Source organism: Egretta garzetta, unplaced genomic scaffold (assembly GCF_000687185.1).
Source record: "Egretta garzetta isolate BGI_Z169 unplaced genomic scaffold, ASM68718v1 scaffold384, whole genome shotgun sequence".
Classification (NCBI taxonomy): Eukaryota; Metazoa; Chordata; class Aves; order Pelecaniformes; family Ardeidae; genus Egretta; species Egretta garzetta.
Genome location: NW_009259496.1, coordinates 509915 through 534189, shown reverse-complemented (window position 1 = coordinate 534189; position 24275 = coordinate 509915). Strand labels below are relative to the sequence as shown.

General features: G+C 42.1%; 1 protein-coding gene across 1 annotated transcript in view; it reads right to left on the bottom strand.

The window, feature by feature from the left end:
- The window catches only part of ATP8B1 (ATPase phospholipid transporting 8B1), a 25840-nt gene extending 3236 nt beyond the window's left edge, over window positions 1-22604 (bottom strand). Inside the window, exons 1-23 of the mRNA XM_009637408.2 lie at window positions 22424-22604; window positions 19007-19104; window positions 17654-17767; window positions 17017-17115; window positions 16849-16910; window positions 16333-16405; window positions 16167-16237; window positions 14820-14902; window positions 12998-13156; window positions 12731-12819; window positions 11810-12000; window positions 10689-10897; window positions 9931-9974; window positions 9628-9784; window positions 8268-8456; window positions 7399-7511; window positions 6750-6914; window positions 6273-6384; window positions 5065-5140; window positions 4123-4255; window positions 2664-2949; window positions 1669-1892; window positions 614-697 (exon numbers count right to left, since the gene is read on the bottom strand). Of these exons, the coding sequence (XP_009635703.1) occupies window positions 614-697; window positions 1669-1892; window positions 2664-2949; window positions 4123-4255; window positions 5065-5140; window positions 6273-6384; window positions 6750-6914; window positions 7399-7511; window positions 8268-8456; window positions 9628-9784; window positions 9931-9974; window positions 10689-10897; window positions 11810-12000; window positions 12731-12819; window positions 12998-13156; window positions 14820-14902; window positions 16167-16237; window positions 16333-16405; window positions 16849-16910; window positions 17017-17115; window positions 17654-17767; window positions 19007-19104; window positions 22424-22604 (3012 nt within the window). The remainder of the gene's footprint in view (window positions 1-613; window positions 698-1668; window positions 1893-2663; window positions 2950-4122; window positions 4256-5064; window positions 5141-6272; window positions 6385-6749; window positions 6915-7398; window positions 7512-8267; window positions 8457-9627; window positions 9785-9930; window positions 9975-10688; window positions 10898-11809; window positions 12001-12730; window positions 12820-12997; window positions 13157-14819; window positions 14903-16166; window positions 16238-16332; window positions 16406-16848; window positions 16911-17016; window positions 17116-17653; window positions 17768-19006; window positions 19105-22423) is intronic.
- Between the last annotated feature and the right edge of the window lie 1671 nt (window positions 22605-24275).

The following is a 24275-nucleotide window of genomic DNA, read 5'->3' as shown; positions in this document are numbered from 1 at the left end:
CCATTGCGCATCCTGACTTTTAGTCGCTAACAAATACTCAAGTGAGAGCTTAATTTGGTACTGAATTTATTTCCTAGCTTTTATCACAAAAGAAAGCAGAAACATTGATTTGCCTCATCAGCAGGTCAGCCTTGTATGGAAAAACAAGTGGAGAAGGGCAAAAGCACTTGTCCCACTGAATTAAAACAAATGTTACACAGCAAGGCTTCCTGTTAAATGCAGTCATTTAAAATTGAGCAGTGCCTACATCTTCAGCTCGGGAGGGTAAGCAAGGAATATCTTTTCCACAAACAAAGCCGCCCGTTGCTGTGCTGTGTGAATGATGTCAGGGAATAGCGGGCACTTTGAAATATTTTTAACAAACATTATTAGCACTGAAGACCTCTGACCCAATTAACTTTGGCTATTTCAGTAACCCTCTGCTTATTGTCTTGTTGCCTCACACACTGGGGAGAGGTTGCCTCACACACTGGGAAGAGGAATCCATTTTTAAAAAACAAAAGCCCAACCAAAGCCCCCCAAATGCCTTGTATATAAAACCAGTTTCAGTGCAATTAAAGACTTGATGTTAGAGGCCTTTGGAGTCATCTGTTGTTAACAACACGGAGAATACCTGGTCAAGCAAGCCAACGAGCAGAACCGGGAGACTAGAATACAGGACATTGTACAGGGTGATGAACCAGTCTTCATACACGGTCTGCAACAAGAGGAGGAATTTCCATAGTTAATTACTTCCTTTTGATTACACCTTTTCCTTCCAATTCCCGAGAAAATTCACGTGTGCTCTGCTATAGCATTAAATTACCTGTCTCAGTGTTTACCCGAAAGGTAAGGAGCACCTTAGCTCAAAGCTCTCTTGAAACTATTTCTAGCCTGTACTAAGCTGCCCCACTCCTTACAAACCATCAGTGTTTCCTGACCTGGAACGCTATCGGAATGGAGCACCTCACTCTAAGTGTCGGTCTGGTTTATAGCTGCACTTCTGACAGAGATGAGCCCTCGGCATCTCACACACAAGTTTCTTTTTACGTTCTTTTTTTGCTCTGTCCTAGGCATCCGCAGTTTGCCATCACAGCAAACAGCATTAACCCGAGTCAGGGCTGCTTCTCTGTGACTATGGCCCCAACCCTTCATGCAATGACATCTGCCTGTCTTTTGGTTATGCCCATGGAGATGCATCTCAACTCTTAAAGTCCTTTCAACACAACCTTCCAATGCTCTGTGAACTTCAAACACTGCCAGGTACAACAGGCACATTTCAAGCCATTCTAGCCAGCAGTTCGAGATAAAAAAGAAATCTGAGTTTGGTTTCCCACTGATACATACATGCACTGTCTCACTTCACCTAGGAATATCTTAGGTAGCAGTGCTGTCCCACATTAATTTTGGATAACAGCAGGGTTGGGAAAGGTTTCCCAAACTGCCGTATCACAACCTCTTCCCCCCCTCCTCCTTGTACACTCATGATACTGACTTTTAGCGTTCTCAAATCATAACCAACTGCTTAGCTTGTAACTAGCTAGCTTAGTAGTGATCATCTCTTCTCCTGCAGAGATTATTGATGATACCTTCAGATTCCCATCACCTCCCAGGTTAAGCCTTTGCTGCTCTGCACTGACAAAAAGGAAGATCTGCTTGTTAATATCACACATGAGCATGCCTTCTTACCTGGGCAGAAAAGCCATTAAAGAATGAATACCAGACGTGGACTAGTGTAAAAGCAAAGTTTTTGTAGAAAAAATATCTTAGGAACTTGCACATCCTAATGTAAGACCATCGTCCGTGGACCAGCAGCAGTCTTTGGAGGTAGCGGAACTGCCCAAAAGAGTAGTCGCTTGACATGACGGCTTGCATCCCTTCTTGGCCACTGATGCCAACTCCAATGTGGGCAGCTGAGTTAACGAAACAAACACCACACACCATGTTGAACAAAGGAAGAGGAACGACATGACCAAGGGCAACTCTTCTACCAGTTCCTATTCTCTGCTTCACGTTCTCCTGCTTCATTTTATTTCTGTATATAGCACAAAGGCTGCATTAAAGACAAACACAACAGTACATGAATCCTTCCTTGCCCTGCTATTTACTGCTCACATCTCCACTGTCGCCTGGGTTCTCTCTCAGTGCTTGTTCCGTCAGAGCGGACGCTAGGAAATTTGACCAAGGGACAACTAAGTGATGAAACAGAGCAAGCAAACCCCTGAACGAGCTGGCCAGGCTGTTTACAAATAGACTCCCCTAAGATAAACCATATCCCAGAAGTTTCCTTCTCAGTGGGATTTCTCCGAAAGCAGTTCAAAGAGCACCAGTTGCAGTACAGCACAGCTAATGCCTCCAAGCAAAAGGCAGCTGAGCTACTGCTTTTTTCTTTATATTACACTTTTGTAACCCACAACATGGTAACAGATGTAATTCAAGTCCCTTCTCAGGGAATGTCTACAGAAAAAGCTAGAATACATCAGCAAAACCCACTAACCATTTCATAAAGGGCTTCCTCAAAAAGGGAAAGCACAGGCCTAGGAGCTAACAAAACCCAAGTGATGTTAAGGTGGGCAATGAAATAGATGGTAGAGTCTTCTGAACAAAGAGGAACAGCACAGAGACTGCTGAAGAGCGCTCAGAAGAGATCTTTCCTACCGTGAGAAGTTTTACAGCTGCCTTACTTTTAATCATGTTTACGTCATTGGCACCATCCCCAATAGCCAGAGTAATAGCTTTCTTGTACTTCTTCACAAGCTCGACCACCATGGCTTTCTGCTTTGGTGTCACTCGACAGCAGATCACAGCCCTGCATTCGCAGGCCAAGTCAACAAAGTTCTGCTGCTGCTGTTCTTTGCAAGCTTCAGCCCTCCTTCTCGTCTCAGTTTGCTTTTTTTTCTCTTCTGCTGTTCTGGGGAATTTCAGTTTAAGTTTCTTCCTCTTCTTTTTCTTCTCTAGCAGGATTTCATTCTGTGTAACAAAAATATTTGATGTTTCCTTCTATGCTATTTCAAATCGCACTCCAAGTACTGCCTACACAACACGCTTAACTCCATTATGCTCCCATCACCCATTTATAGCATTTTAATAAAATGCTCGTGCAGAGGATCGAACAAAGAACTGCGGAAACAGTGAAAAGAACGTAGTTGGTGGGATTAACAAAAGCGAAATGCTGGTATTTAGTGTCACAGCACTTCTTGCAGAGTTCAAAGGAGTATTTCTTCTGATGGGAACTAATTCACTTTTGAAAACATTCTGGTATTTAAACTTCCCTCTCTCCTATTTCCCCATCTCCTAAAGGAAGCGCGACCATGCCCAGCACATGTGGAAGTGTCCTATAAATACCCAGTTTAGCTCTGGGGTGGTTCAGCTGGAGTAGGGAGTAACAGCGACCTGCAATTGTATCTGATGCGCCTGCTAGATTACTTCTAGGCACCCCCAGCCTGCTTCCTATGCCTTATACGCAGAGGTACATTTCATTATATAAAATAAAGGTTTAGAGCTGGAATGCTGAACTGTGGCAGATGGTCCTCAGCTGTTCTTTGGACTTTCTCCTTCCCAGGTGTCTGTAAGAGCAGCCTGCCAGCAGGGTGGGTAACAGTCACTGAATTACTGCTAGTCACCTCTCTGCTAAAAGCTCTTTTCTGCTCTCTAAGCTCCTGGCAGAGCACTAGATTGCAGGACTGAGCAAGAAACTTGTCTTTTGTTTCTACCCTTTCACTCCCATCTCTCATTTCAAGCATGATTTCTGTGCCTATACTGAAGCCAGGCATCCTATAGTGCTGACAGTGTCTCCTCATTTTTTTTCCATTAGGCCAGAATCCCCATGAAGAATAAACACGCTGAAAATCAGGCTGTGCTTTTGCAGGGGCTTGGCTTTACTTTGATGGTAGCTACCGGGGTGATTTGAAGGGCCCAAGACATTCCTTATTTTATTGAGCACTATTTTCAATGTTCAAAACCAAAAATATTTCTGAACATAAATATCAAACAGATGTGTTTGACTGGCAGCACAGTGACCAAGAATTTTCATTGATTGGTTTAGCAAAGGAAACAAATCAACAGAGTCCTCAGTGAAGGACTCTGTGACTTGGTGGAACCCCCAAAATCTCAAATACACAGGAGAATATCTTTTGAACTTACCAACCAGGAGCCAGTGATTATTAAAGCACGATCTCTACTACCCTGGAAGAAGGGCTCGTTCATTTTTAGAGAGGAATGTGTACTTGATCCAGCTCTGTTCCTCTGGTTTTCCAACCTAGTTTGAAGAAGAGCACTGGAAAGAGAGATGGATACTATTACAGAAAAATCAAGGATAAACTTTAAGCTAGATCAGTCCCAGACTGAAAATCTGCAAGAAAGAAATGCAATACATGTTGCAAGGACTTTTTTTGCCATATATTAGGCAATGTTATAAGCAGTGCTAGAGCAACAGTGAAAAGGGGATCACACTGGTTTCATACCCTTGCTGTTTTGCAAATCAGGAAAAATGTGGAGAAACGAGTCAGGAATAGTTGTGACACTGTTACGAGGCCCTAGGTTCTTCTCCCAGCCCCACAGTTTTCCTTAGGTCTAACCATTTTGACAAATTCTTTATGATTAAGCACTGAATACCTTGTGATCCACTGTGTTTTGACAGCATAGGTCTGTACTGCAAACAGGAGCATGGGGTAGGGGGAAAGACCAGCTGGGGTAATGCTGGAGTTCAGGGACAGAGAGAGAAAGCAAAACCTGTCAACTGTTCGATTTGGACTAGGGAGAGACCTGCTTAACCCGCGCCGAGCGGCCTCCAGACTTGTCTGAACCACGGGACAAATTTGATGTCAACAGTAGTTGACCTAGAATGCATAACCTCCTGCAAATAGTGTATCACCACCTCTACCCACAGTTAAGAGGTTGCCTTGTAAAATTACAGTTCCATAAAAGGCAAAAGAAACAGGCAATGCACAGCTGAACAACTGCCAGGAAATACTGTTCAGTCACTGAAGAGTCACTGGGGGATAAACCAGTGTTACTGCTGGGCTAATTTCAAAAGTGGAACATTTTTAGTTCCCATAAAAGAAATCCTTTGTGCTTTTCACTCGCCTGATATCTTCTCCATAGCAGATTGTTGTTTCATCTGTTAAGAGTTCACAAGAAAATCCAATATTTTCAGCTGTTTCTACAATAAAAAAATAAGAGAGGAAAGTATTTACTTAAAGTCCTGTCATGAGTAACTGTTGGGAGCAGCCAGAAGTACCCAAAGTCTGTCTAGGTAATCTTTGAAGCTACGTTTCAGTATGAGAAGTTCCCTTTCATTAGCATAGTGTAAAAAAAACCCACACATAGCACAGAGAGGCTGGGGGAATGCTGGTTAATTATTTGTCATACAACAACTGTGCAGCATTGAAGGTGCAGTGGGCGATGGATTTAAAGTCAACAGCAGGGAATTATACTTCCTGTGCAACACTGCCTATGAAACATACGTTACTGTGGTGGAATGCATTGTCACAAGATGTTTTGAATGCAAAAAACTGTTAGTGACCTGGAAAAGTCTATCAGCCAACTCGTGGAAGAAAGATCTACCAAGGCCTGTATAACTTAACAGTGGAGACGCTGTCTCCATGTCAGAGAGCCATCACACCGAAGGCATTGGAAGCATCATCCACAGGGTATGCCACGCTACCTTGCCCTGTCCTTACTCTGGATTCCTTGAACCAAGGCTGTTGGCAGTGTCAGAGATGCTGGTCTGGCTGCACCCCCATCCAGGCTGTAGTACAGTCTTTCTTACCTACAAATTTAATGCCATTTTTTGAACTGACTTAGCAAAACGTGTTGCTGGACTGCAGACTGGCAACTACCGAAAAAGAAAAGCAAATCAGTCTCTGTCAGCAGCACTTGTGATTCTTTGAAAAGTACATTTTCACTGTAAAAAGCCAAGTTTTGGTACCTGCCCTCAGAGCCAAGCAAGCCTGACGTTAAAAGCAAGTTGTCCTGCATTTGCTTTGCATTGGGAAAAGCAGTATCTGGGGACTTCCCTATAGAAGACAGTCACAAAATCAGCCACCTAGGCTAATCTGTTGGAGGAACGGAAGTTACACAGAAGCCCATCTAGTAACTCGGGACTGGTAACAGCTGTGATGAAATTCTGCACACTGTAGAAATTCCTCCCGTTTTGATTTAAATGGACTTTCATTTTATGCTAAGCTTTTCTAGAAACATATGCCTTACTTCTAGCCTGCATTTGTCCCAGTTTATCTTCTAGCCCTTATCCTGTAAAAACAGGATAGCTCTTTGGCTGTGAGTAAACCCACCTTTCTTGTCACCAGTAAGCACCCAGATTTTAATGTCTGCTTTTGAAAGTCTGGAAATAGTTTCTGGAACTCCATCCTGTAGTTTGTCTTCAATAGCTGTTGCACCAAGCAGCTGGAAGATATTTGAAATATGGGTATTAGTAGGATAAACATGTATAGAAAACTGATTTCTTTTCAGTAGAAGATGAAACTATTCTGGATATGTCTTCAAGCCAAAGTACAGCTCAAGCTAAGAATTCAATAAAGACAAACTCTTGCCTATAGAAGTGACCACACTGAGATACAAATACATGTACTAAAATACATTTCCCTTCATTCTATTAAACTCTAAAATTTGGCGTGGCTCTAAAGCCAATAAAATACTGAAAAGAGCTAAATAAAAATGTCCTAATAAACAAGGATGATTTATTTTCAGAAAGATCTGTTTCTTCTTATACAAGAATAAAAAGTACATTAAAAATTTGAAGCTTGACTTACAATCAAGTTTTTTTCTATTTCCTCATACACTTTGTCCAGAGCTTCATCACGATTAGTTGTAGCTACACTGGCCTCCACAAACTTTTTATTCCATGCTTCAAATTCATCACGACTAATGTCTCTATAGCACAGGCAGAGCGTCCTAAGAGTTTCACTTGCAAAAATCTGAAAAATAATTTAAAAACCCAAACATATCCACAAAACAGAACGCTTAATTTGCAATCCAAACGTAAGAGTTAAGATCATAAGCACTTGGCAAGTCTGATAAAACAAATCTGACTGCACAATTAGTCCTGAGTATTTCAGAAATACCAAAAATCAAATTACAGTTGACAAGGCAGTCTGAACCGAAAGAGTGAAGAGGTGACAAACGGAACAGGGTGTAAGTGATCTGGAATACTGGTAACTATGGGAAAAAAGCACAGACAAAATTTAGGTTCGCTTCTCATGGAAAGACAATGAATGCATTTTTAAGAACATGCATAAAAACTGATTGCTTGGATTATTTCTCAGCTTTGGGTGACTTGTAGAACAAATTATAGGTCTGCATTTGTTTTAACAGCTTAGGAAAAGGAAATTAATAAAATCAGATTATAGTCAGAACTGAACATTTTTTAATTGAAAACCAGCATATAAAATACAAACGTACATCTAGTGCTTCTTCTGTAGCTTCTCTCTTTAGATTCCTTGGGTGCAACCGCTCATAAATTACTGTATCAGCCCCTTTACAATATAACCTGATATTTCCAGATGATTCTCTTACTGTGGAATAAAATAGGAGAGGTTGGACAAAGTGTTAGAGTACATTTAAATAAAGAAACAGTTCCAGATTAGATTTTTCACTCTACTGCTGTTAAGTACCACATCTACAAGATTGTGTTTCTTCTTCATTTTCTCTAATAGCGTTTAATTAAGTAACTTAGTTGACAAGTGCATTTCCTCTTCTCTCTGATGACAGGACAGGATATTTAAACTCCCAAGGATTATGTTTTTGATAATGGTTCATATAATATTAACATCTCACTTGCCCATAGGAGCTGGGCAGAGACACATGCTAGAGATAGGACGCACCATAATTATAGCCTTAAAAACAACAGATCTCCTACTGATTCAAGACTGACTTCTTTAAAGATAGTTGAAATTACAACTAAAGAGCTATTTATACCTCAACCCGCGTACCTAGTGTTCCAACAGCTAGAGGAACATAAAACTTGTTTGTTCTCTGGGGGAAAAGGGGAATAAATCATCTTTGCAGCATTTCTCCAAGTTTCTACTAAAGGGCCCTACGACTGTGTTCAGCAGAGGCCACACCTGAACACCAGGACCATCTAATTGGACACATTTGCACCTAATTACAAAGCCTCCCTTTTGCTATACAGAGCTATGTGGATTAAAATCTATCACAGGACTGTGTGTTGCACAGCTGTAATCCTCGACTTCAACTTCCCTTGCACGTACCTTTTCACCTATGAAATACAGGTGACCTTTTCTGTAAAGGCTGGTTGTAAATCAGCTTACCAATGACAGACATCCGCTTTCTATCACTGTTGAAATCCAAGATAGCAAGGACATCGTAAGTTCTTTCAATCCCCATTTCACTAATAGTGATGGTATTTTGTGTTCGTGAAAGAAAAACATAGCCAAAGTTTCTGGCTGCTGTAACCAGGGCCCCTTCATCTGGGGAAGCTGCTTGGTAATTGAGCTGACCTGTATCATTGAAACAGGGAAAAGGAGAGAAAGCCAGGATATACCTGAGCATTACAGGGGCACTCGGACACCGCAGCTGAAAAACGCACACTCATTCTTTAGCGTACTTAAAAGCTGGACATGCAATGCCACGTCCTTTCCTCTTCTGAAGTGAGGTCTAATGCACTGCTGCAGCACCCAACAGCAGTGCACACGGAGGAGAGGGACTGGGCACACCCCCCTTTTTATGAGGTGGACTTTCCAAATGGGTAAGTCACTGAACCCTCTTCCCTCAGGTATAAAAGCAAAAACTGGAACTTCTCTGTGTCAAAACAAATATAACTTAACTATTTTAATTTCTCAATACATTCATTTAAGCATTCTCAGAGCAAGCTCCAAAAGATAAATCCTTGACCACAGACACCAATATAATGTAGTGGAGACAACCCCAAAACTTCAGTAGGAGAGCAAGAAAGGGCAAGAGACTGCCAGTTTTGCAAAGATAGGAGCAAAGCAATATTGCTCTTCAATGTTTTAACTGAGTCTTCCAATCTCATTTTTCACCTTCATGAACGCTTCAATAGCCATTCACCTCTGAATTTAGCTTCCGTCCAATTTTTGTTTCTCATTTCAGTTATTTGCAGCCCATACTCTCAGGACAGACACGCATCATTTGTATACATCTATGGGGCTCTGCTTCCAGGAGTGAGGGCATGAAACCCTCATGCTAAAAGCACTTGTTTTTCCACACTGAAAACAAGTGTCCAAATGTGTTTGTACTCTCACCTATGTATGTGGAACCAGAGACTATGCCAGTGTCATTATCAACTCCTTTGAGGTTTGTGCTTTTGAGATTTTAAAGATGTATTTGAACAGAGAGAAGACCCATAACATGAAAACACAAGACATCTGTATAAACTGTTCCCCTACCTTTCTAAATCTGCTGTTACATTTAAGATGCACATTTGCCACAACTGTAAGCATCATAGACAGTCCTCCTTCCATAAAGGGGCAGATAAGTTCAGCAAGGGAATAGCACCGGCTCTTGCTTTGGTGTCATTGAAAAGAGCAGCCTAGCACTCCGCCTACGGGATCGGCATTAGTTTTGGACCTCTCCCTTGCGCAACTGGATTTGAATTATTGTTTCTCTCACACAAGGGGAAAAAAAAAACCAAACCCCAAACATACTCACCATCAGAAGTGTCAACCATGACTGTGTGACAAATGGCAAGCAGAAAAAAGAACTTTTGAATCTCTGGCTCCTTTCCAGATTTTATTTGCTCTATCAGGTAGTGATCATAGAATGAGAACTTGCCATCTGCGTACATATTCCAGCTGAAATCCACTTGCTGCTTAGAAAACAGAAGAAGAGGCAGTTTGAGTTATCTCGTGTGCAATTGCTTTGTGCCTACCTGCATCTCTTCATGCTCTGGCAAGTGAACGTTCCCTACTCTACAGACTGTAGGGACTTCAGCGCCAGATCGGACCGACCTACCTCCGGGTGGCTCTGAAGCTGCCCTGCCCTATCCCGGCAGTCTCCTGCAACGCAAACACCATCAGTTAGAAGGCACAGGACAGAATATGGAAGTTTTTACAACTCATTCATAAAGTAAAAATATACAGAATATCTACCGCACTGGAATAGCTCAGATTTTAAAACAAGGAAGTTCTATCACAGACACAGTACCTTTGTGTACTAGTGACACCAAAGCAAATGTAAGGAAAAAAGCATGCAGCGCAATTGTCATCAAACATCCATGCTGGCTTAGTCTAAATATTGAAATCCAGACAAGATTAGAAATGGAAGTAACTAACACTGAAATGAAAAATTGCTGTTCTTACTAAATTTTCTTACTTTTTTCTAGACTAGTTTTGTCCCTGAAGTGTTTCTACCAAAAGTAAAGCATTCTGTAAATAACTCATTTCTGACTTTTCTACTGGGAAGTTCTCACTCAGGCCCATGAGTTTCTGCTTTTTAAAGGGGAAAACAGTGGGAAAACCCCAACAATTCAATTTTACTGGAGCTTTACTCAATGCCTGGGCTAAATTGTGGAAGTTCGGTTGAAGCTAAAGACTCGTCTGATTTCAAACAAGCATTAAAATTCCTACTCATTTGTAGAGACTGGCCAGAGGCTGCCAGCTGTGCAATACAGGGACGTGCAGGGTCTTCCCCCTGCGCTCCTGTCACAGATCAGAGCTCCCCTGCCAGCCGTGGTTTTCGCTACGGGGCGCAGCAGTGTGGCACAGGCTTACCGTATCTTTGGCCGTTTATGCAACATTTTTTAAACGTCATGATGTTCTGCGTAAGCGTGCCCGTCTTATCAGAGAAGATGTAGTGGATCTGCCCCAACTGCTCATTCAGCGTGGTGGTTCTGGCCTTCGCGGCCGTGTCTTTCTCAGGGTAATACATTTGCAGGTCCCAGTTTATAAAATAGCTTTGGCCCAATCGAATCACTTCAACACTAAATGAAATAAAATGAATTTTCCTCACTCCCAGCTGCATCTCATTTCAAAAAAATGACATATTATCAGATCCAGGGGACTCCTGACTATTTTCCAGGACTTGAATTGCTTATATAGCCCAGGAGCTTAAGACAAAACAATTACATTTACCAGCACATTACAGAGCACCACCACCCCTACACAGGCCACTCAAACCGACGCGGACCACACAGCTCAGCTTCAGTAACACTGCAGTAACTGGGGAAAAGCCTCTATGGCCTTAGCAAGCCAAAAGTATCGATGGTGCTGCTCCCATGACAAATAGAAACCCCACTTGGGAATAGCCTTCTAAGTACAGTTTGGAGAAGAGTGGGTAGGAGACTGGATGACTTAAAATGTTACAGGCAGGTTTGTCAAAGGCAAAATTATTTGTACTTTGTGAGCAGTAAGGCCTCTCTTTTGAAAATAAATCTGGAAAATATGATATTTCCATTTTAATTTTTTTTTTCAAGTAGTTTCCTTCATGCACCGCGACTGCAGAATTAGACTGAGGAGTTAAATACCAGCAGGATCAAGTCTCTAATTTTGTCAGAGATCGCTGCTTGGGAGAATTTTTTCCTTAGTAGAAGTATAGAGCAGATATGCTTAATACTGTACGAAAAGCCCGATTTCTTTAAATTCTGAGTCAAAGATCCTTGAGTGATGATTTTACATGAAAGCAATACAGATTACTTTCTTGTAAAATCTCAGTGGAGAGGGTGAGTGTATCCAATGGCTTTTCAGTAAGACAGAATCAATATGCTTTCCCATCCAATGTGAAGCTGCATGTGTTACCACCAACGGGAAATTAAGTCCATTCACCATTAATCTAGTATTTCTATATTAATACCCTATCACCAGTTCAGCTACTAAAGGCCAAGGTATTTACCTACCTCACATAGAGCGAAATGGGAACCATGGTGTTCAGAACAATGAGATATCCCCAGAAGTTAAGAAAGCTGCGATACGGAGGACTGAAGTCTTGTGCATCGTAGAGGTACCAAGAGGAGTTGCCAATCTGCTGCTCCCAGTACGCGTGTCCAATGGCAAGGCCAGCCGACAGCAGGATGAGGACGACAAAAATCTACAGTGTACACAGAGAGGCCTGTGACACTTCAGAAACACTTCCTCGACTTAAATCCCAAATCTCCATGTTCAAAATAGACGGTAAGAAGGGGAGCAAACCTTTTCCACAAAAAGGCCTCTTCAAATAACGTGGGCTTTAATTTTAGCCTATTCCCCAAGCATCATTTTCATGTTTTTATGTTCAGTTAAGCAGGCAGCGCATAGGGTACGTGAACATGCTCAGAGCAGGGGCAGAGCCACAGTCGTGCTAAGTGCCTCCGCCTGCCGACAGGCCAGCTCCTCTCCTCCTTCCCTGTCCCAGGGAACCACACTCAGCAGAGTGCGGGTTGTAGGACAGCGGGTGTTCCTCATACACACCCCCCACGGGTGCTAACCAAGGACAAAACCCACAGGTGTTGAACCTTTCAGGCTGAACGGACATCTGGACCAGGGTCCTCGGGTCTCTGTCCAACAGTTTAGTGCAGACAAACAGAATCATCTGCAACACAATTTGAAGCATTTTTCTGCATCGTGTAGGTTGCCCTACACCTGCGGTTTAGGGCCGCAGATTCCGCCAACAGCGAGGCACCTTTTTAGATACCCCCCTACTTCATCCCAACTCATCAGGTCAAAACAAAGTGCAAACATACTTATTACACCAAAAGAAAAAAAAAAATTCCTAAATTTGCATTCACTTTATTCACTTCAGAATGACCTCAAACATCTGAATTTTAAACAAAAAGGCTTACGGTATAAACCATGTAATTCATAAGGGCGTCAATTTTTGTCCTTTTAAATCTCGTCTTTCCACTATTTTTCATTATTTTTGTATCAGCACCTAAAAATAAAGGAAAAAAAAAAAAGGACAGATACAGTACGCAAACAAGAGCTAGTATTACTCTTTTACAAAACTCGGACGTAAAATACAGTCAATGTTTATAAGATAAAGACATCATTTCACTCTACAGGGCATGCTTTTACTCAGTAAATTTTACACACGTTCAATTCATAAATACCTGCAAATATGACCAGTCCATGGCAGAAGTCTGTATTCCTGATTTTACATCCACGTAACAAAATCTTGTCAGCATCCAGTGAATAACTCACGTTTCTCCAGAATAATGTCCCTGCAAACTTGTCCAGTCTGTTATTAGGTTCTTCACATTCAATTAGGCCTAAAAAATTTGGAGGAGAAAATGTTTAACATACAACAGTTAAATAAAAATGCATTGATCTATACCCACCATAGTAGTTTTACTTCATGAGGTTGTTTTTTTGAGTGTTTCCAAATAAACAATTTCTGTGAAATTAAGTGTGTACAAATACTCAGTGCTGCATTGCTGATATTTTAAATATTGCTGGTATTTTGCTTTCCAGATTGAAATAGCAGAAAGAATTAATTTCTGCCACAAGAGCAGTACACACAGCCAAATAGGGCACTTCTGTATTCACCTTTTCTTTTAGTATTTCTCAAGTTTTAACAAATGCTGCCTACAAGAGCACACGTCTCCCTGGATCTTAAACTCTGGCATGAATGTAGCGTTCAGTTCATTTTGCCATTGAAGACTTACTAGCAATGATCCCACAATGGGAAGACAACCTTCATGCCGTATCTTGCTACAGATACACATTCCCTCCGTGCATTGCTACACTGCGCAGATACCCGAATATTACAGCTGACAAAGTGACATTTTACTTTGACTCTTAGGGCTTGCCCTATTCCCACTGCCTACTTTGTGACTGGCACTTGATGCTACATATCTTCATTCCCATCCCCAAAACTGAGCTCATCCTAAGATTTTGGTTCCTGCTGCAGTTATCATTATCAAAACTGTGTTTCAGAAACAGATAAATAAATGTAAACGTCAGTGCAGCTGCCAGTTGCTATAGAGGATCACAGAATGGCAGTTTCAGGCCAAAACACTGCTGTCTCTAGCCCCGAACCCTGTCTCTCATCAAGACTGGTGGATGTGCAAGGAAGAGTAACTCCACAGGCGCAGGCCACTGAAAGCTTTCACAGTCTCACAGCAAGATGCAGCCAGATCTCCTGATCCAGAGCCAACGTCTTTGTGGGCAGGCTCTCCTTCAATACAGATTTGCTCAAGAGAGGGTCTTTGAAAGCCAAACTTTTTACATCCACAATATCCTTTGGCAAACTGTGAACTTTAGCTTAACTATGTTATTGTGTGAAAAAGCATCTCCTTTCTGTTTATTCTGGATTTGTCAGTTGCTCATTTCTCTTCATGTTCCTCAGTTCTCATACTGGAGGAAACCAAGAACAGTCCCTACTTGCTTAATTCTCCATGTCACACTGTTGTAAGTCTTTTTTTTTTTTTTCCTCTTTCTTAAGCATTTGCAGTTTTAGGATTGCTAAAAAATTGAGCTTGAGATAAAACTCCATCTCAGATCTCAGTAAGAGAAGGGATTCCTGCCCTTCAAGATTCCACAACATGCACAGAAAGCAGCTAGATCATAATGATAAACATGAAATAAACAATAGAAGATATTTTCCAGATCCAATCCCAACAGCAACCATACTTCTTCCCCAAAGAAAACAGGCAGGCAAACACTAATAAGGGGCTCCATTATCTCTACTTAGTGTGCCGTAGCTCATCCATGGCAAAGGCCTCATCTTCAGACAGACTCCATTTTGCTCAGCAGCACAGCTTCCTTCGTGCAACTGGCTTACACTGCCTCGTGACAACAGCCAGGAAGCCACTAACTCCAGAATCACAAGCACCACTGGCAATACTTCCGTCCCCACCCATGTTTTATTCGCTTGTACTGTAAACTGCTCGAGCAACATTTGAATAGTTGTAAGAATATAACTGTACACACCGTTGAAGTCTGCCATCGCACTTTCTTCTTGAAGGTATCTGTGTGTTACCTCAAGTGCCATTTTGAATTTTAAGTTAGTCTCACTAAGAAGAAAGGATAAAAAGGTCGTTTGATTAAAAACCTGGATGTAGGAAAGAAGTTTGAACAAAATTCCATTACGCAAATCAATACGCCCGCCACAGGTACCAAACTCCTACTTTGAAGCAACGGCAAAGCCTTGCATTTGCATGGATATGAAGCATTCGTGAACCACGTGCCCAGCTCTTACCCTGGCTGCTTTTCTTCACAAGTGCAATCTTAACCCTTTACCTCTGCTCACTGTCAATAAGTGAAGCTTCTCAGAGGCACTGTTCACTAATGCAATAATTAGGTTTGAAGTAATGGTTATTTGAAAACAATATTTAATAACGAATACAGTTAAAAGCCCCAAAAGAGAATAAACCTTTTGCAACGCAAACAGATCCTTGTTTTGCATGATGTGAGAAGCCATTGTTTTTAAGATTACTAAAGGTTGAGCCAGGAATACACTGCTCATTCAGAAAAACTAACATTTGACCTCATTAGGGGAAGGTCGTATCATTGCAGACTTCTCTAAAAGAATTCAGCACTAGCTCTTTTGCCAACAGGAACCAGAACAGCATTTACAAAGTAACGTGACAGGGGCAGTTAAGATTTATGCCATCTAAGCAGTTTCTGTGAAAAAGTTCTACAGAAAAATATGTATTTCTGTTTTCCCACCGACAAGGGAATAAGAAGAGTTTAAAATCATAGGAGAGTCCGGGTTGGAAGAGAGCTCTGGTAATCAACAGCCCCAACCTCCTGTTGGAAGCAGGATGTTAGATGAGGTTATCCAGGGCCCTGTAAAGCCAAGCCTTGACTGTTGCCAGTGCAAGAAATTCTACCATGTCTCTGGATAACCTATACCAATGGGAACAATTATCCCCCACGAGAACAATTATTCCTGCATGCAGACAGAATTTCCTTTGGAGCTACTTATATCCATGCCTCTTGTCCTTTCAATGTGCATCCCTGTGAAGAGAGTATCTTCTCTGTAATTATCTCTGAGACACTGGAAGGCTGATTACATCACCCTTCTCTTCTCCAGGCTGAATAAACACAGGTCCTTCACCCTTTCTCCATATGTCGTGTTCTACAACACTTCAGACATCTCTGTGGCACTCCAGTGGACCCTCACCCATTTTTAATGATGCTTGAATTGTGGGAATCAAAATCTGGACAGAGTTTCCCAGGTGCGCCTTAACAAGTGATGAGTCTGAAATACACGCTTCTTGCTCTTTTACCAGTAAGCCAAAATTAAATCAAAGAAATCCTCAAATAGAGCCTTACCCATCTAGTTCAGCTGTCTCTACGTAGCAAAGACTGTTTGGTTCTGAGCTGGATAGCAGCAAAATATCAGCCTAGAAAAACAAATACATAAGCATCAAATAAATCCAGGTCAAGACTTGTATAGAACTCTGTAGAAGCATAAAACAAATATATCTAAAGCACTTACAGGAACGAAAGCATTTTTCTTCAGACGAATGATATCACCAACTTTAATATCTTTCCATTTTGTGTTTTTGAACCTAATATCAAGATAGTTTAATAGTCATTACTATTTAAACTAGAACACTATGCACTCTATAAATCTTGAAATACTGAACTTCCCTTAGTACAAAAACATTAAATCTGGGTAAGGTGTGGTTTTTTTTCTTTTTGGTAACTGCAAGTTAGCTGGCGGTCTGTAACTTAGAAGTCAACCTACCTCTTCTCTTCCCTCTTCACCTATATATGAATTTCTGTCCTTCTCTCCAAAGAAGTTGCTCTTAGCACAGATTTAGTGCCAAGTTGAAATTACTCCTTTGGGCAATTCTCTTCCATTTTCAGTTAGGTTTTCACACAGACATGTGGAACAGTAGAGAACAAAAAGCTGAACTTTCCCTATCATCTATGGTTTAAGATCTGTGATGAAACTTAGTGACAAGGCAACAAACATTACTTACAAAGTTACGAGGGGAACAGTACAAACCTTCCATCCCTGATGACTTCACATATCCTGTTATTAACCTCATTGTCCATCCTGTGACGAGCCTGAAAACCAGGAGCAGAGAATGTACTCCCTACCGTGTATCACAATTAAAGAAATAAAACCCACCAGGTTTGTTTGCTTTTAATATTAACAAAACATGTTTCTTACAATGTCATCCACTAGGTCTTTGACTGCCGTTATTCCCAGCACCAAGAGTAAGGGCACCAGTGTTGTATACCATGACAGGGTAGTTATCTGGGGGATCGACTACAAAAGACAAATAAAGTCAGTTCAATACAGATTATCGATCAAGCTCAATTCAGAGACATTTAATAGTGATCTGACTGTAACATAAGAAAGAAAATTAAACACATCAGAGAGAGAATTTTAAAGTTGGGCTTTGTAGATGAACAAAACTGTTGGGGGAGAGTTTGACCGTGCTGCCCTCCCTCAGCATCGGCTTCTCTTTAACAATTGTGGTTGCTCATATTTTCTGTTGGAGCTTCTGATTCATGAGTGGAACTTAAGGCCATCGTGTTTTACAGAGCAAAAGAAACATCTTTTCCCCATGAAATTCATGAACTCTGCAACTAGCTCATCCTAGCTAGTACAAAGCTAGTGTAGATTTTTCCTGATTTCTGTTAAGATGGGCTTAGTTTCTGTAGTAGCTCAGATGCAGTCCCTTACAAAACACCTTGCAATTTCCTGACAGGATAGCACTGAATTGTGCCATTGGTATTATTCAGCTCAGTAGATTAGCACCTCAAATTCACTTCACAGTTAGTATTCTCTCTGGCTTTCTTACCTGCAAAATGAGAAGAACGAGGAAGTAGAAGTTGGCTGCTCTTTTAAATTGTTCAAACAGATTCAGGGGTAAAAAAGTGATAGGGTTGTACTTGTATGTCTTAATTGCATTTCCCTGTTGGAGAAAACCAAATGTCATTCACAACAGCAGATTCTTCTTACATTACAAATGTACAACACATATCTTTAAGTAAAGCATTTGACTAGTGAAATCTTTCCTGTGAACTTCATTAGAGTTGTACCTTTCCTCAACAGTTTAACATGGGTCACCATCTTAATGAAATAAGGCAAAAAAAGGTCTGTTTCACTGACATTAACCCACCCCAAAAAGCATCTCAGACTAAAGCTTTAGCTACACCGGGGACTACAGGGTACAGCCACAGCGTGGAAAGCCTCTCCCCAGGTAAATGACACTGCCAGATGAGCACAGAGAAGGGGAGGAAACCCCAGTGCTCTCCTCCTCCTAGGCAATCTTCTCTGCAATGCCTCAGGCATCAAACTACAATGAATCCAGATACAAGGGACTATTAGTTAGGCTTATTCAGGAGGGACAATGTCAGATCCAGCAAAGGTTAACTCTCATGGGAGCCAGTCCCTACCTAGTCCAAGGACGAAGGATTTCCATTTGAATCGCTCCAGCTGTAGCGGTTTAACTATTAAATGTTCATACTCATGCATGACATAATCCAAACTGCCTCAAGCCTGCAAGGCAGGTATCTCAGCAGGTACAAGGGAACCATGTGAGCCAATGCATCTCAGATAAAGCCGGACAGTCCACGTGTAACCCCACAGTCCAAGCCTCTGTCACTCACAACCAGCACTACATACAAGCACCATAGCTTTATTACTTTGAAAAGTTAAAAATTAGGAACCAGAGGGAAAAAAAAAATCAACATTTTTTCTTTATAAATGAGATAAAGATGTCTCCTTAATCATAATTAGGTGGATTTAGAATGACACTGTTTAAATGACTAGACATCCACAAATGTCTATTTTTAAGACTGTCCCAGTCCAGCTTAATCAGGATATTACTTAATACTACACTGAGACTTCTTACATGAAAGATGACACCTGTGCAGACATTTGCAACAGCCTTAGGTGAGCAGATAAAACTTGGAATTTGGACTGAGGACACCTGTCTTCCAATTCTCTATCTCATCTTAAACAGGTCTCTTGATACCTTGATTTTCTATTCACAAAGCCAAACCCAGTTATACCTTTGATGGAAATCCTAAGGAAGTGTTAACTGTGACCTTTACACTAATCAGCAGCGGTTGGAAAGATCTTACTGAGATAAGAAAGTATTCACCCTGACAAGTACTATTAGCACATGATTGAGATAACGAAAACTTACTGCATATTTGCTTTTTTTGAAGCACAGGAATATTGTTCTCTTAAACTGGGGCTGTTCATAGAAGTGTGCATCATTTGCTTTAACTTGCCAGCTGCAGTCTGGAAGAGACAAGGCAAAATGGGTCAATGCCTGATTGTTAGAAACATGTGGGAACAAATCTGCCAGTTTCAGGTTTTCTCTCAAATGCCAGCTTTTAAAGGTACTTGCAGTTGAAACAAGACTGGTACCTGCTTTTTAGTACATAGTCTAAAAAAAGGCTTTCAAGAAGTTTCCAGGATATTTGTCTCTATTAACAATTAAAATATAATTTGAGGTAGGAAGAAGTGGTGATTAACAATTTGGAAGTTCTATGAGAAACATAAAGCCTATCAGAGTAACATTTATTCGTGCTCAATTCCCTTCTTTCCCCTCTTTTGGTTTGCTTTTGTTACACCTGTGAAGCACCAGGCACCCGAAACAGGGTCTCAGTCTTTCTAGAAATTAAAAGGTCCACTCAACTTTTGAAAACCATTATTTCATATAACCACACTGTGCAATGGTTTTCATTTACAACCATACAAAAAAAGGAAAAATCCAAAGTGCTCATTTTATTTCTTCAGCCATCAATTTTGTTTCATTGCTTGAAAACTCAGAAATATTAATTGCATTTTGTGGTAAAATTTAACAAAACTAAACAAGCAATGTCTGCAACAGCCTTCTGAAGTTTTGGACCATAAACTGATAAAATTGCTTGCAAAGCAGCTGAGCAATCTTGCCTCCTTCTGTCACCTTCAGCATTTAGCATCTAAAACCTGACCTGAGCCTCCCTAAGGAAAAAGTTTCTAGAGGACTTGCTAACAAACCATCCACCTCCACCTTAAGATCCCTATCATTAATATAAGTCCTACAAAGTCTGTCTTTAAATGGCGTTCATCTAGGACATACATAGCTTTTGGCTCACCACTGTTTACTGCCAGAATGCCTCCTGCTACCAAGTTATTTTCCGTGCCCCCTCTCTCACAGGCTACCTCTTTCCCTCCAAGATCCTTCAGATCCCTTTCCTGCCCTCAAGCCTGCATCACTGATAGCCCTATTAATCCTGCTACCCACACCCACGAGTTCAGGCCCTGCCCACATCAAAGGAACTCCCCGCTGAACTCATTCAGCAAGTTTTTAAGCCAACTCACAGGAGGGCTTTGCCTGCCTGGGAAGGATGAGGCAGACAGTATTCTGAAATCCAGCTTTCCTGACTCATCAGCCAAGTATTTCGCCTTTTCTCCAGCTCACAGCAATTGTCCTTAATGGGTGCTCTTTTTGGTTTCATGGGATTCTCGTGACCCATGAGCATGGATGGGGTGAAACTCCCGGAGGCAGAGGCGTGGGGTGGGGACTGGCACAGGTTGCCAGGGACCTGTGGGAAGCACGTGTGAAGGCACTCCTGGGCTGCTGCAAGGGCCACTGTAAGGTAGTCTGATAAGGCTGACTCAGACTTAAAAACTCCAATCCAGACACAAAGCCTGGTTGTTATTTTTTCCATCCAACACATAAAGCAAGATCTCGTTTGATGTATCTGGGATCTTCACTGTGACCATACAACTTCTGTTTCCAGCATACTGGTTGCAAGCTGAGAAGATAGAGAAATACTTATCTTGCTCTAGCACTTGTACTTAAGATTACATACATGAAAACATACAGCAGATGATGAAGATACATTGTGCATCCTGGTCAGGGTTTACATAGAAGTGCTGCAAGTCACAGGGGTTTAGCTGCCTTAAGCAAAATTTACCAAAAAAATTACTGGAGGGGCAGGTTTTGGTTTAGAAGAAGATAAGCATGACTGAAATGCATGAATGGAGAAAGCTAATGACAGGACTGTAAACATGTCTACAAGAACACTTCTTCACCACATTCACAGAAACATTGCAGTGTTGATAAAACCTTACCACCCCAGATGGAGACCTGGCAAATTAGCTCTTAAGTAAAACCTGCGGGAAGGAAGCTCCCCAAAATTACTTTAAACTGCTTGAAAGTGATATTAATACCTAATATTTGGGAAGCTGCATCAGTAATGCTTCATCTTTAAAGGAACATAAAGGGAAAAGGACCTTTGTTGAGGGGGAAAAATACGAAGCAAAAAGGATGATGTTCTCACCCCAGCTCAGCGTTCAAAGGAACTCTGCCATATCCATAGCTCTAGTCCATATTTTGAATAATACTTTGGGTAACATTAACTGTACAGACAGCAGAGACTTGTGGTTACACTGAAGTAGCGGGAGCTACGAGCCCTCTGGAGGGCAGAATCAAAACTTAGCTCCCTGCTTTCAGGTTCTCTCCAATCCACTAGGATAAAGGAAAAGCCATGGTACCGTTCAGAAAAGAAATGGAAGGTGTAGGAGGTCCTGGTTTATTTCTCTTTCTCTTTTTTTTTTTTTTCTTTTTCTTGTGCTTGTACTAGGCCACAAAGCAAAGTGTGGCTGCTGGTGTACTGTGTCTACAAAAGAAAATATCTGGATAAAATAAGAGGGTGGAGCAGAGGGAGAAAGCAACAGTCATGATGAGAACTCAAGAAAATATGATGGATGATGAGAGGCTAAGAAAACTGTTTATTCTGTAGACTGTGTTACCTCAGTCATCATAAAAAACAACCCCAAAGCTAAACATGTAATAGGCAGTTATAAAATGAGAGGTGATCAACTGTTCCCTATTACCACACAAACAGGAAGAAATCTATATATATTAAACAGGCGGTGGTTAAATAAAAAGTACTCAGATTGCAACACTGAAAAAAACTGTATTTAGGGGAGTTCCAGACTTTCCTTGGACAGAGGTTAAGAACAGGTATGTCTAAAACATGCCAGGGAGGTTCCTCCCACTCCCGTTCCTACGCTGGCAGCAGCGCACAGACTGCACTTGTCCAGTTTCTTTGAACTCCTACTCACCTTTCTGTGATTCTGAAACTACTGCAAGTAAAGAAAATCATGAAGCTACAAAATTAGCATTGAAGCTGAAATCTCATCTGCACAAGCCTTAGAAAGCAGAAATAGATGCAAACTGATTGACTAAACACAGCAAATTGTCTTATGCTGGTTCAAGTTTCCAGATGATGGGTAAGACAAGTATCTGAAGTTCTGTTTGAGCAGCTCTCAGACCACAGGCTATGTACATCTAGGGCCTGCCTTAATTTAGACAAGGTCACCATGTATTAGCTTTATGCAACAAGCAGTGGCACAGAACTCTGGTTGCAGATTGGAATGAGCTGATTTTCATTCTGACATTTGTTAAACTGAATTGCCATCAGTTACTCCTCCACAGATTCAGATAAGCCATTCCAAATCCTACCTAACAAACAAGCACAAAAATCAAATTGATCCATGCATGGCTCAGCCTCTGTATTCAGGGTCATTTGCTACCCAAATCAAGTTTCTGTCATAATGTTACCTTTCTTCAATGGCTCTCGGCTCTCCTCAGCGTCTCTGCTGATTTGGTTTTGTCCTGGTTCAACTGCAGGCTGCTGACTGTCCAACTCATCCTCCGTTTCATCGTCACTGTATGGCATCACCTCATCGTTAGGCTGGGAATCCTCATCAAAGGTGGTTTCCAAATCCCTTTCTGTGATCATGCTGCTAGCGCCCTGCAAGCATTTTATAAAAGTTAGGGCAAGGAGTTAATGTAGCAAGTGCTGGAAACGTCTCCGACATTTTATTCTGTTGATGCTGGTCACCAAAAACCATGTTTGAAACCAGTTTCCCTGGAACAGCGTAGAGCACAGGCCCAGTTTCCAAGCATGGACCAAAGTCACGAGGCAGTTATTTTCACAGCAAGCCCTTCATTATTGTTCTACTACATATAATTACACATGCTCACACAACAGCAGCATGCCTTGAGTGGGACGTAGGAATTAGGGAGCCCACAAACACTTGACTCCCAGCGGCCATCACACCATCCCCTGTGGAGCCACAGGAGCCAGAGCCCCACTTGGCCATGGTGGGGCCAGGCATCGGGCACCAAGCACCGGGCCAGCATGAGTTGTGCCATCAAGGGTTTGGGTCACACGGCTGCTCCTCCATCCCAGTCTGCCCAGTCTAACCCAAGCCAGTCCTCGCTTCCTTTCCCCTCCCCACAGGCTGAATGTCAGCATTTCTCATTGCAAGATCCAAATGCCCGAGGAAGCCTGTAACTAATTTGTGGTCCAACGCACGAGACCAGTCAGTTGGAGCGGGGATGTGTATGCGCATACCTCTGCCTGAAGCTTTTCAGAAAGTGCACGTGGTCCCTAGCCCTTGAGCACTAGTACATTATCCCCCAAACTGGGATCTCCACTTTCCATGAAGTTTATTTAAATTATAGCTCTTGAAAAACTCTCAACTTTGTTGTGACTCAGGGTGCTGCAGTTGGCAGTGATCTCAGAGAGGAGCAAGACAGGCAATAGGGGATCTCAGGCTGTTCCAGCATTTTTAGATCACCAAGACAGTTTCTACAGCTTAAGCTATCTGCTGCAACAGACAGTGTCCGATTAAGTGCTTGTAAAAAAATCCAGAAGCCATCTACTTGTGTGCAACTCCCCTCCAACCAACACCTACAAATTCCTGCACAATTCCTAGGTGGTCTTCATCTACATTTGGCCAGTTAGTCACCTTGCTGGGTGTCCTGGCATTTTAATAACTGACCTGGCACAAGGGTTCAGGTCATTCGGACGAGTGCTTCCTGTTCATTTCTAACCATGCAATACCCAAATTTGTTGCACTGAAGCTTAAATTGCACTTGTTTCTGCAGATCAACACTTCCAAACAGGTTCTGTCCTGTCTGTGCTAGGCACCACAACAACTGTAAGAAAATTAAAAACCGTGAGGATAGGAGGGGTCTCCGCCACCTCAGCCATTTCTGCCAGGGCCCTGAGGGCACCAATAAGCCTCTCTGGCCCCGACTGGCCTCGCCCCAGCCCCCCACACCCATGGGACCAGAAGCCACATTTTGGCTCAAGCCTGTCTGAGCTACATGGGAGGAGGGAGGGTCTCCAGCTGAGCTATGGACATGGACATGCCTCCTTCAGCTCTGCCTCAACACTGTGGACCTCTCTGGCCATCACTGGGCCTGATCCTAACCCAAAACTACACATCAGCTTCCTGGCTTAACCCTGGACCTGCCTCATGACCGTGGCATTGCCTTATGGCCTGGACTCTGGTTGGACCTGGCCACCATCTCGGGGTCTGTCCTGCTTGCCTCGTGAGCCCTGGGATCCCCATCCACTTGCTTTCCCATGGGGAGCAGCCCTGCTCTTGCTGCTCCCTGG